The sequence below is a fragment of the Puma concolor genome, chromosome B1 (assembly GCF_028749965.1).
Source record: "Puma concolor isolate L17-30 chromosome B1, mPumCon1.1.hap2, whole genome shotgun sequence".
Lineage (NCBI taxonomy): Eukaryota > Metazoa > Chordata > Mammalia > Carnivora > Felidae > Puma > Puma concolor.
Genome location: NC_141670.1, coordinates 82318101 through 82330875, shown reverse-complemented (window position 1 = coordinate 82330875; position 12775 = coordinate 82318101). Strand labels below are relative to the sequence as shown.

At 37.7% G+C, this 12775-nt stretch overlaps 1 protein-coding gene across 1 annotated transcript in view; it reads left to right on the top strand.

Moving 5' to 3' along the window:
* The first annotated feature begins 5428 nt into the window (after positions 1 to 5428).
* SMAD1 (SMAD family member 1) overlaps positions 5429 to 12775 on the top strand; it is a 47586-nt gene continuing 40239 nt past the window's right edge. Inside the window, exon 1 of the mRNA XM_025921510.2 lies at positions 5429 to 6011. Within this exon, the coding sequence (XP_025777295.1) occupies positions 5612 to 6011 (400 nt within the window). The 5' untranslated portion in view covers positions 5429 to 5611. The remainder of the gene's footprint in view (positions 6012 to 12775) is intronic.

Genomic DNA, 12775 nt, shown 5'->3' with positions numbered 1-12775 from the left:
TGGGTTGCCTCCCTCTCTCTCTATTTGTAACTTTTTTTTTTTCTCCCCTCAAACCAGCAGTTTAGACAAGTGGCTAAAATATTGAGGCTCTAAAGAGCACAGATTCAGACCCTGGCTCTGGCATACAGCTGTGTCTGTAAACTTTGGGCAACTTATTTCACTTTTCTGTATTTCACTTCCCTTACCTGTAAAAAGAGGGAAACGATAGTGTTCACTCAGAGGGTTTGTTGTAAAGGTTACACTAGTTAGTAGATCCAAACTGTCGGAACAGTGTCTGTCAGGTAGCGATAGCTCAAAATGTTAGCTCTGTTGTTTCATAAAATTCTACTCATCCTTTAAGACCTCTTTGGGAAAACTTCCTGAAATCCTTGGAATTAATTGTTTTCTTCTCTTATATATTATTGTTTACACTCATTTTAGAGCTTTTCTCGGACAGTGTTCTAGTTAGTTCCTGGTGGGCAAATGCACAGTACATGGGCCTCCGCTTCTACTCCTGTGCTCATGTTCTACCTTGGTATATAGTCACAGTGTGATCCTTCTGGATGACTCCCAGGAGATGGCCTAACACTTCTCAACCCAATCCTTTAGCGTTAGCATGGACACCAACTTGCCGCAGAGAGCGTTGTTGACTTCCTGGCTCTTTTCTCAACTTGTGAGCCCCTTTAGGATGCAGACATTTTTGCCCCTGTCCCTGTATATCTATAGCACAGTGCCAAACACTTAGCAGGTACTCAGTATAGCTTTGTTGAATGAGTGTCAGTTTGAATAGTTAAAACAAAGGTCTTAAATGGTGGTTCTTAATCTCACCCCTCAACATACTTGCCTTGTATAACCCATCACTGACAGTGTTTGAAATAGCCCTGGGGCGCCTGGGTGGCTCAGTCGATTAAGCATCCGACTTCAGCTCAGGTCACGATCTCGCAGTCCGTGAGTTCGAGCCCTGCGTCGGGCTCTGGGCTGATGGCTTGGAGCCTGGAGCCTGCTTCCGATTCTGTGTCTCCCTCTCTCTCTGCCCCTCCCCCGTTCATGCTCTGTCTCTCTCTGTCCCAAAAATAAATAAACGTTAAAAAAAAAAAATTTGAAATAGCCCCTGGTGATTTTGATATAAACTCACCCCGTTCTATTTGAAAATCATTGGCTAAAATATAAAAAAGCGGTTATTGGAGTAGAAGGAAAGGCAATATAAAATAAGAAGAAATACATTCCCTTCGTAATTTGTTATGAGAAGACTAGAAAGAAGTTGTCCTTGTTCTTTTGCAAAGCTAATCTAAAAGTAAATGATTATTTCAGTAGGTACACTCTGACCAAGTGTGACTTTTGATAGCAGCATGGCTTTGTTTTCTCTTTCCTTTTCTGTTAAATGAAATTAATACCAACTTCAATAGAACTGGCAAATTTGGGTAAAACTCTTTACTTTGAAAAAGGAAATAACTGATTCTCTACAGCCCATTGAGTAATATTTTTATTTAGTAATATTTACTCATAGTTTATTGAGTAAAGTTGGAGTTCCACGCTTGGCCTTCTGATTTGTTCAGGGAGCTAAATTATTTATTAAACATTTATTGAGAATCTGCTGGGTGCCAGGTACAGTGCTGGGCTCTGAAGATAGGAAGATACTAAGATTGAATTCCTCAGTCACTTTGCTGTAGTGAGGAACGCATGTAGACTCCCACAAAGTAGCTCTAGATGTGCAGATTGCTGTGACAGCAATTAGTAATCCGTATCCTTTTAACTTCCGAGGATCAGTAATGATTTCCCCTTTTATTCCTATTGTTACTAATTTGTGCCTTCACTTTTACTGACCAGTTTTGCTAGAGGTTTGTCCAATTTTATTAGTATTTCTGGAGAAGCAACTTTGATTTTGTAAGTTTTCTGTTATGCTTTTTTTTTTCCAATTTCTTATCATTTCTACTTTCTTTGAGTTTAATTTACTGTTCCTTTCCTTTTTCTTGTGGTAGATACATAGACCATTAGTTTTCATCTTTTTTTTTCTAATATATGCATTTCAGACTATAAATTTTCCTTTAAGCATGGCTTGAGCCACATCCTGCAAGTTTTGATATGTCATATTTTTATAATCATTAAGTTAAATATGTTTTTCAGTTTTCACTGTAGTTTCTTCTTTGACCCATGAGTTATTTAAGTGTAATTATTTTAGAGAACGATATTTTTGTTACTGATTTCTTATACTGTGCTCAAAGGCATATTGTTTGGTTTTGATATGTGTAGAGATTTGCTTTATAGCTCTTTATATGGTCAATTTGGGTAAGTATTCTATGTATATTTGAAAGTATATTCTACAGTCATTGGGTACAGTGATCTATGTACATGAATTGGATCAAGTTTTTTTACAAATGTTCTTAATCTTCAATGTCTGTTGATTCTTGTTGACTTGTTATATCAGTTATCATTTTAATCTTCCACTAAGATTATGGGTTTGTCTGTTTGTCATTTTAATTCTGTCAGCTTATGCTTAATGTATTTTGACACTTTTTACATGAAAATTTGAGGTTATGCTATATTCATGGTAGATCAACTCTTTTTTATTTCTTTTTTAATGTTTATTCATTTTTGGGAGACAGATAGTACAGGTGGGGGTGGGACAGAGAGAGAGGGAGACACAGAATCAGAAGCAGGCTCCAGGCTCTGAGCTGTCAGCACAGAGCCTGACGTGGGGCTTGAACTCACAAACTGTGATATCATGACCTGAGCTGAAGTTGGAGGCTTAACCACCTGAGCCACCCAGGTACCCCTAGATCAACTCTTTTAATGTTATGAAATATCCCTTTTTTAAATATCTGGTGATGCTTCTTATTTTTGAAGTCTGTTCTTTCTTATTGGATAGTTACAGCAGCTTTTTTGGTTAAAATATGCATAGTATATCTTTTTCCATCCTTTTTCTTTCAACCTTTCTCTGTCCTTTATATTTAATGTGTGCCTCTTGTAAGTACATAGTAGAGTTAGGTATGATCCCCATCCATCCCTACCCATCTTTTACTTGCATATTTAGTCTGTTGATATTTAAATAATTAATGATACTTTTGGAATTAGATCTAAACCTATTGTTTTCTGTTTGTCCCACATATTTGCTCTGTTTTTTTCTCTTAAATTCTTTGCACTAATATTTTTTTTAAAATCCGTATTTTTTAACTTCTCTGGATGAATCATATTTTTAAAAAGAATTCTATATTGTATAAGTTCTCTATTACCTTTTTATAGTTTTTTAAATTATCCTATCATTAGTTTTTTAAATTATTATTATGACAAGACTTATCAATAATAATTCAGTGCTTTATCACAGCCTGGGTAATACAGGGACCATAGAACACTAACTTCATTTACTCCTTTCTATTTTGTTTTGTTTTTTCCATGCATTTTAATTCTATTTTTTAAATACCACAAGAGATTCCTATTATTGTTTTGTAAAGTTAGTACTCATTTAGACTTACCTTTATTTATCCTTCTGGAGCTCTTCATTCTTTCCTCCATTCCTTGCTTCTTTCTGGGATCTTTTTCCTTCTGTTTCACAAATTCCTGTCAGAAGTCAGTTCTCTCAGATTTTGTATGTTGTAAAACACATTTATTTTACAATCACTATTGCATGATTTTTCCACTAAGTATAGAATTCTAAGTTACTAGTTGTTTGTTTACATTTGCACGCTAATGATTGCCTTCTTGTTTCCATTGTTTCTGTTGGAATGTCAGCTGTCAGCCTTATTGTACTTACTGTAGAATAATAAGGTGTCTTTTTAAAGTTTTTTTGTTACAGGTTTTCAGCAATTTTACTGTGATATGATCCATCAAAACTTGTGGATTTCTTTATATTTATCCTTGTTGGGATTTGTAGGGCTTCATGGATCTGTGTCTAGATGTCTGTTGTCAGTTTTGGAAAATCCTTGGCCAGTATCTACAAATATTGCCTCTGCAACAGTTTTCTCTCCTCTATTCCCACCAATTAAGATGATTAAAAAAAAAAAAAAAAAAGATGAATTCAGGCCATGTTTCAGTATAAAAACTGGTCCATTTCATTTTTTGCCCTTACACTAGAGCATGCCCCTTTGGGGTCTCCCCCTATGAGGCCACTGAAATCTCTGCTTCATTCTTGAGCCCCCTTCAGCTTCAGGCTACCAGGCCTCTTGCTACTTACAGTGCAGGCATTGGTAAGGGCCCTGAGAAGAGGAGCAGAAGAGAATGTTCTGCTCACTTCATTGCTTTTCTGTTCTAAGCATCTTGGCCCTCTAGTCCTGAGGACCTTGGTTGCTCTTTGATGTATTTAAAATTAAAGTGGGGCGTTTTTGTTTGTTTATATTTTATTAGCTTTTAGAGTGATTCTTGGGGGGAGGTTGGTGTGATACATGCTCTACTATATCTTAGCTGGAATTTGTGCAAAGTTTCCCTCTTTAAGCTTTCTCACCTTTTCTGTTTTTGTCTGGTGAGGAGTAACTGGAAGGCTTGATTGAGACAGCTGGACTAAAGAATTTGGTACAGTATGTGTTCATGTGCTCCATTCCTTTCCTATCAATAAAAACCAAATTTCCTACTTTACTTGCCCTATGGCCCATAGGCACAGGCTTGTTTACTGAATAAATACCCTAAAATCTTATAATGTTTACATAGTAGAAATAGAACTACTTTTTCTTTTAGCATAAAGATACTTGAAGAATAAACCAAAAACAGATGTTAAGACCACTGTATGTTTTTCTGTCACTTTCAGTTTTTGTTGCTTGAGGTCTGTTTTGAAATACATGTTTAGAGCTTCTCAATGAATCTGAATGTAAAGCATTACAATATTGTTGATAACTTGGACTTTTTTGCACGAAGGTGTCTACTGCTTCTATCTCAGAACAGTAACTTACTACTTTTTAAACTGTGTCTCTGTAAAATGGCAACGACCGTATTACCTCACTGTGAAGACTGTTTAAAAAAACTAAGTGTTAGTCTGCTTGGGCCGCTGCAACAGAATACCTCAGACTGGGTGGCTTAAACAGTAGAAATTTATTCTCACAGTTCTGGAGGCTGGGAATACCAAGATCAAGGGTCCAGTCAGTTTGATTTCTGGTGAGAGCTCTGCCACAGGCTTGTAGACGGCTGTCTTCTCTCTGAGTCTTCACATAGCCTCTCCTCAGTGTGTGTGCAAAGTGGGGGAGCCCTTCCTCTTGTAGAGCCACCAGTCTTACCAGATCATAGCCCCTGTCTTATGACCTCATTTAACCTTAGTTACTTCCTTAGAGGCTCCATCTCCAAATACAGTTGCAGTGGGGGTTATGGCTTCAACATGAATTTTAGGGAGGACATGATTCAGTCCATAACATATTGTAATACATAAAAGTACTTAAAATAGTACCTGGCCTATAGTAATTGTGCAGTGAATTGTGGTTTTGTAGTAGCAAGTATTTTAAACATTTTTTTCCCCTTTTTTCTTTTCTAGGTGCTGACTTTGGATTACTTTTTAAAGCACTAGGCATGGTAATTTCTACTTTTTGGGACCTCAAAACCAAGAAGCTACAGAGAATCCTATGTCAATAAAGTGAAATCTCTTCTGTTGTGCTTTTTCATTTGGAGACTCCTGTATTTCCCCATACACAAGGAGTGTAGAACTAGTGTGGTCATTATGAACGTGACAAGTTTATTTTCCTTCACAAGTCCAGCTGTGAAGAGACTTCTTGGGTGGAAACAGGGTGATGAAGAAGAAAAATGGGCAGAGAAAGCTGTTGATGCTTTGGTGAAAAAACTGAAGAAAAAGAAAGGTGCCATGGAGGAACTGGAAAAGGCCTTGAGCTGCCCAGGGCAGCCAAGTAACTGTGTCACCATCCCCCGCTCTCTGGACGGCAGGCTGCAAGTTTCCCACCGGAAGGGACTGCCTCATGTCATTTACTGCCGAGTGTGGCGTTGGCCTGATCTTCAGAGCCACCATGAACTAAAACCACTGGAATGCTGTGAGTTTCCTTTTGGTTCCAAGCAGAAGGAAGTGTGCATCAATCCCTACCACTATAAGCGAGTAGAAAGTCCTGGTAAGTGAGTCCTTTTATATTGATGTATTTAGCAGATTCGTGTTGTTTAAAATACGAAGATAATCCCTTTCCATGTTTTTAGTTGTGATTTTTATTACTTTTTTTACAAAAGTTTATGTATTTATTTTGAGAGGGAGAGAGCGCATGTGGGAGGGGCAGAGAGAGAATCCCAAGCAGGCTCCGCGCTGCCAGCGCAGAGCCCGATACAGGGCTCGAATGAACCGTGAGATCATGACCCGAGCTGAAACCAAGAGTGGGATGCTTAACTGACTGAGCCCCCCAGGCGCCCCTAGTTGTGATTTTTAAATATTAGGGGAAAATGTGCCAGCCCTTGAAGATTTTGTACTTTCTAACGACTTAGTCCTCTCTAGTTAATTTTGTGTCTTAGGAGCGAGGCAAAATTGTCATAGCAGTACTGACAACTCTAATTATGAATGAATGAATGGTTTTCTTTCTAAATTTATTTTTTATGTTTCTCATTGGTCCTCTGAATTTCTCTAGATAAACTTAGCTGTGATTTTATTACAGAGGAATAAAATTCAGAAAGAGAAGAAACATGGGGTTGCCGTCTGTGTACTTGAGGGAAATACATCTTTAGTGCAATTGCTAATGACTTGTACCACTTTATTTTTAAAGATAGCATCTTTTGGGGGACCTGGGTGGCTCAGTCGGTTGGGCGTCCGACTTCATCTCAGGTCATGATCTTGCAGTTCGTGGGTTTGAGCCCCACATCGGGCTCTGTGCTGACAGCTCAGAGCCTGGAGCCTGCTTCGGATTCTGTGTCTCCCTCTCTCTCTGACCCTCCCCTGTTCATGCTCTGTCTCTCTCTGTCTCAAAAATAAATAAACGTTAAAAAAAAAAAATTAAAAAAAAGATAGCATCTTTTATCATCTCTGGTGGAATTTTGCTCCCTGTGGAGGATATGAGGGAATTCTATCTGCTGTGGAATCATTAGATGCTATTACTTTAGAGGATATTCCTAGTTTTTACGTGTATGACCTTTTTTGAGGGTATAATATGCGTTAAAATTTGTATGGTTTTGCCCTCAAATTAGAATCCCATTCTAGACAGTTTGCATCAATTGGAAAGTAATTAGGCAGTCTTAAGCACTTAAATATCTCATTGTCAGATTGGAACCCGTTTTGTTGATGGATTAGTTATTAATGATTTGTGGTTACCAAGGGTTCCTGAATGAAGCTGTGCATTAGAATCACATGGCTCCCCTCCCAGACATTCTGATTCTGGCACAGCCTTGTAATCCATGTTTTTAACAAATATTTCAGATGGTGTCGAGTAGCTATTGGACTGGTGTTGGAAACTACTATGCTAGATCATGTAGTAACATTCTCAAATAAAAGGCATTCTGTTTTTGTGGGTTTTTAAAAAAAAGTTTTTGGTTTTTCATGGAATATTTAAGACCTACAAAAAGAGTTTAAAGACTAGGGAATAGTATAATAATAAACACCTCTGTATCCACTTAGCCTAAGAAATAAAAGATTACAAATAAAACCCAAACTCTAGGTTTGGCCTCTCTGATTCAGTTTTTTTCCCTTCAGTAACTATTCTGAATTTTTTGCTTAAAATTTGATGTCATCATTCCCATGTGTATTTTTATACTGTTATTATGTATGTCTGAATCCATGACAACACATAATATTATTTTATATGTTTAGAAGAGTTACCGATATTGGAACATCCTTCCACAACTTGTTATGTTCATTCAACATTATATTTTTGTGGTTTCTGTGTTATATTCTTTTGGATTACCTTGTCAAGTTCTGTGAAAAATCCTCTGGAAATTTTTTTGGAATTCCATTGGTTTCATTTGCAAAGGATTGACTTAATTTTGCATTTTCTACATTTATTTAGGTCTTTTTCTTTAAGTTTCCTCCATATAATTCTTGTACATCTTTCTTTAGATTTATGTCTAGATAACTAGTTGGTTTTTATTGTATCCATTTAAAAGTTACATTTTGTTAGACTTGATCTTTGCTAAGACTGCATTTGCTTTTTTCCACCAACTTTGCTGAATTCTTATTCTAAATTTTTTTTTTTAACATTTATTTATTATTGAGAGACAGAGACAGATGGTTAGCATGGGAAGGGCAGAGAGAGAGGGAGACACAGAATCTGAAGCAGGCTCCAGGCTCTGAGCTGTCAGCACAGAGCTCAACGCGGGGCTCGAACCCACAAACTGAAAGATCGTGACCTGAGACGAAGTCAGATGCTCAACCAACTGAGCCACCCAGGCGCCCCTGCTGAATTCTTATTCTAATGCAGATATTCTTTAGTAACTATTATATGTGCTGTGAGGTAAATTAAAAAGCAGAAAGTCAACACAGAGATACATGGGCTTTTAGCCAGAAATTGAGATGGAGTTAAGAGTTTTGGAGAAGAAATAAACAGTGTATACAAGTAATATGTACAAACAAGATTATTTAGGTGTGGGATTTTTTTTGATTCACCAGAGTAACTTTAAGGAGGTATACAGGGAAGATTCTAATCCTACTTCATTAATGATGAAACTGAGGTCCCTATAAATTTAAGTAACCTATGTGTCAGACAATTAAGGTTCACTGTGTCTTCTCCATCCACATTCCTGCCACTCTTCTCCACCCTTTCAGCAATTCATCTTGTGCCTCCTGACCCGTCACTCGCTTCAGGCCAATATCTGCACTACAGAGAGAGTTCTTTAAGATGAATGTTATGATCCTGTGATCTTCCTGTTTCCCATTGCTAGTACACAGAGCTCTGCACGTTCTGGTCCTGCCTGCCTGCTATTCTAGCTTCTTTGCCCGTTCTTCCATATTTTGTGTGTTTGAGTCATATGGGAACGCTCTGTTCTTTTCCTCTGTCTGTAACTTGTTTCTCCTCCCTCTTTGTCTAGCTCACTCTTATTTATCCTTCAGTTCTAAGCTTAATGGGTTTCAGCTTTGCTGAGAAGTCTCTCTTGATTCCTCTTTTGCTACCCTCCTGATAGGGTAGTCTCTGTTTCCTGTAGCAATCTGAATTTCTTCATAATGTTCCTCACACTTAGACTTGTCTTTTTGTTAGTCTTCCTGGCAAGATAGCAAATAAATAAAACTGTGAGGGTAGGGCCCATATGTATTATTAGCATTTCTACTTTAAGCAGCTAGCACAGTTCAATAAATTTTTTTGGTTGTAATATCTTTGTATGGTCATTTGTCCATTTTTTGGAAATGAGTTTTCAGCTTGCCTATGCCCTCTGAACATCATCTTCCCTTGTTCGTTTATTTCACTACTTACAATGAAATAACACTATTACTAACACCTCTGACACGACGAAAAGTTTTTCTTTAGGTTCATGCGAAAAGTTTTTCTTTAGGTTAAAAATTAATACTGAGATGATTTTGTTGCTCTTAGTAACTTACTTATAGAAGGTTTGTTGGGCAGGGGTGGGATGGGTGGAAAACCAGCTAAAATAAGGCATTTGAGACTACAGGTGACATTTTGTCGTCCCCCCCCCCCCCCCCCGCAACTGTTAGCCAAAAATCTTGTGAGGCATGCATAGAATAGTTCCAGAAAACTTTGAGGCTGAGGCCAAGATCTGTTGAATTTGAACACATCAGGATTTAGCTTATATTTTTCATATTATAAAGTGACTAATGTGGGAATAAGAACAAATGGCCTTTTTCCAGAGACCGCTATGAAGCAGCCCCTGCACCTTGTGGGGGGAGGAGCAGAGAGAGAGAGAGAGAGAGAGAGGGAGACAGAGGATCTGAAGCAGGCTTTGTGATGACAGCAGTGAGCCCAATGTGGGGCTTGAACTCAAGATAAGTAAGATCATGACCTGAGCTGAAGTAGAACATTCAACTGAGCCACCCAGGCACCTCAAGGGGTCTGGAATTCTAAGCTGCAGATACACAACTCTACACAGAATTACTTTGAACTATGTAACAACTTAGCTCAGATAAATTATTTCAAAGAGCAATTTAGCAGTTTAAGCATTAGTTAGGTCTCCCAGACTCGGTATTTTCTGCAGAGATTCCTGTTGAGATCTCTGGAGAAAAATTCAACAAAAACTGGGTGTCTCTAGTTTAAAGGAGTGGTTTTCAAAGTATGTGTTCCCCAGACCAGCAGCATCAGCATCACTCGGGACCTTTTTAGAAATGCAAAGTTTTAGACCCTTGCACAGACCTACTGAACTGAACTCTGGGGATGGGGCCAGGAATCCGTGTTTTGACAAGCTCTGTGAGTGATTCTGATGCAGGCTACAGTTTGAGAACCACTGGTTTAAGGTACCTAGACAAGTCAAGTCCAGTTGACTAGATGAAGTTGTCTTTTATCGAAAAGAGATGGTAATGGGTTTGTCTTTGAAGTTGTTCGTTCATCATTTTGAACTTTGCATGTTTTGTTACAGATATAAAATTGACCCGATCTTCCAGGACTTCCCTTCTCTCTGATATTCATTAAGATCAGCACTCTGATAAAATGTCATAAGGTGTATTTAAGGAGGTGGAGGAGTCGAGGAGAAAGGAATGCTTTGTTTTTGGCCCAATGCAGGTTTTAGAATTGTGAATGCTTTGTTTTTGGCCCAGTGCAGGTTTTAGAATTGTCCTTTTAATGTTTCTTTGACCAAAAATACTTTCTTTAATTTTTTTGAATGTTTATTTATTTTTGAAAGAGAGAGACACAGAGCAGGAGCAGGGGAGGGGCAGAGACAGAGGGAGACACAGAGCCTGACGCAGGGCTCGAACCCGCGAACCAGGAGATCATGACCCAAGCCGAAGTTGGGCACTTAACTGACTGAGCCACCCAGGCGCCCCCAAAAATACTTTCATGGATTTAAGGAATTGTGTTTTTTTAACCTATGTCATTTATTTTGTTATAAATAAAGAAGTCTAAAAATTACAGTGGGGGGAAAACCAGAAGTTACACAAGCACTGTGCAGTAACTTGTATTCATCATAGTTAACAATGGTAAAGAGTGTGAAATGGGGAAGAACCTTTCTGTTGGTGAAAGGTACTACCTTGACCATCACTGAAAAATTTATCTTGGGAAAGTAAAAAAATATTAAGGATTTCTTTTTCTACAATGTGTGAACAGTTACAGGAAAGAAAGTTCATGCAGTTTCTGACCATGACCTTCTTGATGATGTAACAGGTGACTGTTTATTTGGACTTTTAGTAGCCTTTAGAATTAAGGCTAGTTATTAGTGGTTGGGTTAAATATAGGTTTTCCTTTTCTTTACCCAACTAAATGCTGACAGTCGTAAAGTAAGTCATCTAACTGTGGTATTAAGAAGACCATTCAATTGCTATCTATGGATATTAACATGCCTTTATGGAGACTTCCTGTCATTAGCCTTATTTGTTTATGTTTTTCACATCATTCTTGAAAACTGTTTTCTGTACTTTAAACTTAATCAACTTGAAAGGCTGTATTAAACCTGAATTTGAAATTCTGAGATTTCTATTTCAGTCTTTAACACCCTGGAGTCAACCTTCTGGTTCTTCCATTTTTGGTAAAATGGCTCCCAGCTGTTAAAATATACTTGGCTGAATGAGAGTTTTGACTCTTTATCTGCCTCAGTCACCATGTAATTCGTGGCTTGGTAAATTTTATCTCAGAAAGTCTTAAAATTCTAGGAATGAGAATGAATTTAGTGTTTGCCAGGGACTGAGAAGGGGGTGGGCAGGAGGGAAGTGGGTGTCACTGTAAAAGGGTGAAAACATGAGGGATCCTTGGGTTGATGGAAATTTTCTGCGTCTTAATGGTATTGATGTCTATATTGAAATTGTTTTATTATTCTATAGTTTTGCAAGATGTTACCATTGGATGAAATTGGATAAAGGTTAGGATTTCTCTGAATTATTTCTTACAACTGCATGTAAATGAGTCTACAGTTACTTCAGTGTAACTGGGTTACAATCGGTTAAGCTGAGTCGGTTAAGCGTCTGACTTCGGCTCAGGTCATTATCTCATGGTTCCTGAGTTTGAGCCCCGCTTCGGGCCCTGTGCTGACAGCGCAGAGCCTGGAGCTTGCCTCACATTTTGTGTCTCCCTCTCTGCCCATTCCCCGCTCGCGTGCGTGCGCTCGCTCTCTCTCAAAAATAAATAAACATTTAAAAAAATAAAATAAAATAAAAAATAGTGAACTGTGAAAAAGCCCCTAATTCACCTCAGGACTCAATCACACTACTGGTTTTCCTCAAGAAAACCATTGTACTTTGGTAAATGCAGCAAAGATGTTTATGTGTACTTGTTATTTTACACACAGATTATTAAAAAGACATATACTTAAGGATTGAGATTTAATAAAATTAATATTTTAAAAAACCAAAATGAAAAATTTTTTTTAATTGTGTCTCTTCACACTGCAAATGTGGTTTTACTTGAGCCAATGATGACAAAAACTTACATACAATTAAAAATTTTTCCTTTTTAGGGTTGTGTTAGTATATTCATTTGGAAGATTGGAGTGGAGGAGAAGTATTGACTTTTCCTTCAAGTTTATCTGAATGTTGATACATAGGAGTCTGATAACTGAAGTTGTAAGCCAGATATCAAGATATAATCATTGATCCTGAAGATTTTGGATTAATTAACAAAATCAAGTCTAAAAATTAAAATAAAGCATTATGACATGTGTATTAAGGTTCTCCAGAGTAATGGAATCACTAGGATATATATAGATACATGCATATAAGAAGTGATTTATTATAGGAATTGACTTACACAAGTATAGAGGCCATAAAGTCCCGTGATCTGCTCTCTATAAGCTGAAGAGCCAGGAAGTGGGT